The sequence below is a fragment of the Orbicella franksi genome, chromosome 2 (genome assembly GCF_964199315.1).
Source record: "Orbicella franksi chromosome 2, jaOrbFran1.1, whole genome shotgun sequence".
In the NCBI taxonomy this organism is placed as follows: Eukaryota; Metazoa; Cnidaria; class Anthozoa; order Scleractinia; family Merulinidae; genus Orbicella; species Orbicella franksi.
In genome coordinates this window covers 14,283,455-14,288,396 of record NC_138146.1, presented here as the reverse complement: position 1 = coordinate 14,288,396, position 4,942 = coordinate 14,283,455, and the positions used below count along the sequence as shown (strand labels likewise).

Genomic DNA, 4,942 nt, shown 5'->3' with positions numbered 1-4,942 from the left:
GTATTAGTTTATAGTAAGGGAAAAATCCCTCTGAATGAGGTCATCACAGTAAATAAGAGGAATAATAGTTTGGGGAAAATCCCAAACAAAACTGAAAATGTGGCCGTGCATCAGCTCTACAATCGTCTGTTCGACGAGGTTCTTGTTCGCCTTCTGGTATCATAGTAAAATCTTCGTGCAAACGCTGCATGTCCTTTCGTTAGTAAATCGTTATAGCTGCTAAGAAGTGATGGGATCGGGACAGAGCCGTGACAGTGTGGTCACTCAAAGTAAAAGCCTACGGTGATCAAAGACATTGCTAGTAGGCGGAATTTATAATTTGGGAAAAATCCCGTCTGAAAATGAAAGTATAAAATGTCGCGCAGGAGCCCTAACCTGATCTGTTCGAAGAGGTTCATGCATGGTTCGCTGATTGCCATTATATTAAATCCTTCTTGTGAACGAAGTATTTAATCGAAATAGCTCCTGAGACGAAATGGGATCGGATCAGAGTAAGAATGCATTGAGTCACTCAAAGCGAAAGCCTACGTCTTCCGCTGGGTTTCTTGGAAGAAACAGGAAAGTATTGGTAAGTAGTGTTGTTGGTGATGTTAATATTCGCTCGCCAAGCGTGAATGAAGGTACTTAGAGTCTGTCTTTTCTTTCTGGTTCTGAATTTCATTTTCCTCTAACCAACAGCTTCCACTCTCTACTGAGTCAACTTTAAAGTGCACCTATAAGATCTAATTTTTTCCGCTAACATGAAACTACTTGTATACTTCAATATTAAAATCATTGCTCATCGTGATTTGGCTGAATTCTCGATTTTCCATGCCCGTTGGAAGTCCCGTTGTCACGTACAAATAGGTCTTCATACCACACAGTCATTATTCTCATCTGATTCGACTGAAGGCGAAAACTGAACCGACTCTCTGATTGATTTAAAAATACCTTAGCCTATACTTTATTACTAAATTTACAACTTTTTTGGTTAAAAAGTTTCCTTTAACGGTCGGATTCGTTTTACAGCAATGCAGTGATGTAGTACGTGTTTACGAAATCGACGAACGGAGCCTTGCAAAAGAGGAAAGAAGTCGATGTGGAAATAGTATACAAAGAAACCAGCGCCTTGAACGCCAAGGAATAATCACACTTGAAGTATACGAAGACAGAGAAACGACAAGAAGAATTTTAAAGGCTGCAATCTCATTCATAGAAGATGCCGAACAAGATGGAGCTGATATGAGAAACGCTGCCTTTATTCTTTTTACATCATTCAGATCATTTGCTATCAAAGCTGGAGACGGAGATTGGGAATACACCTTCAAAGAAGATGAAGATGGTGACATATACGGTCGATGCGTGCGCCTGCCCTTAGCACGATACCTCTACGATAAGGTTAAGAATACTGTTTCGCGCGTTGCCAGAAGGGTGTTAGGGTTTCTACCAATAGTAGGCCCTCATCTAACCCGGGCCCTGGAACCACCATAGATATTGTACCTGAAACTGATCGATACAAAGTAAATGTCTTGGGTTATCGGTTTGTTTTAGATTAGGTGTTCCGTATAATTAAGCATTTATTACCGTCTAGCTATACCGTAAAGCTCCGAAAGTCCATGCAACAGGCATGGTGGTAGTTCTATTTGTGGATTACTTATTATTTAATTCCAATTCTAAAATTTTAGAATTTTTGACTTTCTATTTTTATCTAGTATTAGGTGTTTTTTTTTCTCTGTTATTATTTTGTTAAAGTTAGGGCCTGTTTACAAGGAGATAGGATTACCGTAGCAAGCGGGTTACCTTAGCACTAACACATTTCCTCTGTTTTTCTTCGTCGTGTTTACAAGGCAGCTAGGGCTACCCGGGTAGGCGGATTACCCTATCTGCGTGCTAGGGTTGCCCTGGCAGGCGGGTTAACGTTTTCCCTTGTTAACACTCCAGGTAGGGTTAACCCGCCTACCCGCCTACTTTCTAATTGTTTCCAGACCCTTTGAGTGTAACCGCGCATTAAGTTGTCCCTGGTTGTAGGGTTACCCTATCTGTGAAATTTTGCTTGTAAACTCGGGAAATCTTTTGCCCTCCAGCTAGGGTTAACCCGCTTGCTAGGGTAACCCTCCCCTCTTGTAAACAGGCCCTTAATCTCTTCTTGATACTGTAAAACGTACGAAGAGTATTAACATAGATGAAGTGGACGTGGAGACGCGGTAACCTCATGGTTAGTGCGCTCGACTCCGGATCGAGCGGTGCTTGTTCGTGCACTGCTCGGGGACATTGTGTTGTGTTCTTGTACAACACACTTTACTCTCACAGCGCCTCTCTCCTCCCACGTGTATAAATAGGTACTAACAACAACAACTAGCTTTATTTGCATGACCATAAATACGTACAGTGATGCAAAAGCTTTTGTAAACTAAAACTAAAACTAGAACAGTATCGATTATCGTAATCATATAACAATGTTATGATATAGCAATCAAGTTAAATTAGTTTGATTTGAAAGTAGGATATTGCGTAGATCAAAGCAAGATGAAATAAATTTTGCCAATTAAATATAAAATAATGATTTGAAGAAGTCATAAGTTCGCCAATGGCTTGTAACGAAGATAATTGTTTAGAGGTCGGAACGATATGTTCCATTTTTTTTATAAAATTTATTTCTTAGAATAAAGTATTTATTGCAATATATAAGGAAGTGAGATAATCGATAAAAGTGCCGTTTTTTGTCACTGACTTGTATATTTTAGCAAGACGTTTCGGCTAGCTCTTAAGCCTTCATCAGTTGAAAACACACGCGCGATTTAAAAACTTTTCAAAATTGAAACGTTGCGCGTGCTGTATGCGCGTGACTCGAGAGAATTTTAAGTGCGTGCTAAGCACTTGTAGACTTCAGGGATGACTATGTGATCATTCCCAGCGTTCGGGTCTTTTACAGACATCAAAGCTTCTAGAATAAACGGCACGCAATGCATGCAGAAGCGATGACGTTTAAAAATTGTTCCTAGAGGATTGGAACATGGGCAGACAAACTAATTCTTAAACTTTTGGGTTAGAAATTTTAGGGGTTTACATTTAGAGTAGTCCATTGGTGGTTCATTCAAGTAGTTCATGTACCAGGTCCATCTTGTTAGTCCATGTGCTAGGGGTCAGCGAAATGTACCAACCCAAATAAAAAGCACTCCGCTGAAAAGTTCCTCTCTCTGAAATCAACACCTTATTATCTTTAAAGATATTTGGCAAAGCTAATTACCTCACCGGAAATTAATTTGTTGTTTTAACCATGTACTTGTCCAAGAGAAAATCATTTTCTCTTGACTTATCATATCGCGTGTGCGACCCGCTTGTCTATCTAAAATTGTATGTATCAAAGATATGGTATTATTAGTTTGCCCGTGAGCGCAAATTTATCCGTCACTCTATAAGCCAAAATCCACCCCCAAATCTTCGTTTAAAAGCTGAAATTAAAAGCACTCCGCTGATCCTACAAACAGCAAAGGAAAGCCGCAAAGTACAAGTTTCTCTCTCTGAAATCGACACCTTATTATCTTTAAAGATGTTTGGCAACGCTAATTACCTCACAGAAAATTAACTTGTTGTTTAACGGCATGTACTAAAACCCAGACGGTGGATTCTGGACGATAGACGATAGACAATGGACGATGGACGATGGACGATGTCTCTGACACTCCTTTATTTGTCACATTCATTTATTTGTCATTTAAATTGTCACACAATCTTGTCACGCGATGTTAAACTATTGAACAGCGGAAGTTCGTGCCCTCCACCCTCCCCTCCCCCGAGCAAAAATATAACTTATTTGGACTGGACAAATTATCACGAAGTTCTGATCGCGGATTTTTCGTCACGCAATGTCACGCATTCATTTATTTCTCTCAGCCAAAATACATATACATGTATAAATTTTCCACACAACCTTTTGCTTTTGTCACGCGATGTCACCATGGAGTTTTGAAATATTGAACAGCAAAAATTCGTGCCCTCCCCCTCCCCCAGCAAAAATCTAACTTTAAGGAAATGGACAAATTATCACGATTCCCATTTTCGGGTTCGCTTGGTGTAAAAGTTCATGCTTCGAAAAAAAAATCTTCTGGCATTTTGGCAAGTGTAAGCGCTGGTATTTTGCAATAAAAACTTTCAGAGCTGGCGAAAATGAAATTGAAACACGTAAGGAAAGGAAGGGAAAACTGGTAATGGCAAGCACCGATAATCCTGGCAGACCGCTTATGGAAAGTTTCACCAAAACAGCTTAAAAACTAAGGTGAGGCTGCTTATTTACCCCCCCCCCCCACCCCACGGCAACTCATGCAAAAACATATCACGTGCTTGCCGTATGGGCTACGATTCCTCTGCGTCATTTCTGCGTGCAGTCTGGAATAATTCATGTGGAAAAGCAATCGATTGCGGGACAAAAGAAAACGATTGTGTGACACATTTATACTTTGTTGTCAGAATTTAATAAATGAATAACTGACATTGCGTGACATAGAATCTGCGGTCAAAATTTGTCCAGTCAAAATAAGTTTGTTTGTTTTTTTTTTTTTCTTGCTGGGGAGCGGGGCGGGCACGAATTTTCGCTGTGCACTATTTTAAAATTCCATGGTGACATCGCGTGATAAAAGAAGGAATGCGTGAAATTGCGTGACGAACAATTCGCAATCATAACTTTGTCCAGTTCAAATAAGTTAGATTTTTTCTCGAGGGAGCGGGTAGGGCACGAATTTTAGCTGTTCGATATTTTAACATCGCGTGACAAGAGCAAAAGATTGTGTGACAATTTTATACTTTGTCTGAGAGAAATAAATGAATGTCAGAGATATCGTCCATCGTCCATCGTCCATCGTCTATCGTCTATCGTCCAGAATCCAACGTCTGGGTTTTAGCACATGCCGTTGTTTAACCGTATACTTGTCATCAATGAACATTCGTATTGTCTTTACCCTGACAA

The 4,942-nt window shown here is 40.0% G+C and overlaps 1 protein-coding gene across 1 annotated transcript; it reads left to right on the top strand.

The window, feature by feature from the left end:
* Positions 1-3,980, top strand: LOC145478094 (uncharacterized). The gene is made up of 2 exons (XM_081456003.1): positions 1-568; positions 1,009-3,980. The coding sequence occupies exons 1-2, from the start codon at positions 476-478 to the stop codon at positions 1,468-1,470; spliced, it is 555 nt and encodes a 184-aa protein (XP_081312129.1). The 5' UTR covers positions 1-475; the 3' UTR covers positions 1,471-3,980.
* Positions 3,981-4,942: the final 962 nt, after the last annotated feature.

Excerpts from the sequence above, each read along its gene's own strand:
- LOC145478094 (XM_081456003.1), top strand. The coding sequence starts at position 476 with ATGGGATCGGATCAGAGTAAGAATGCATTGAGTCACTCAAAGCGAAAG. Across the intron at positions 569-1,008 it reads GAAGAAACAGGAAAGTATTG|CAATGCAGTGATGTAGTACG; the intron begins GTAAGTAGTGTT and ends TTCGTTTTACAG.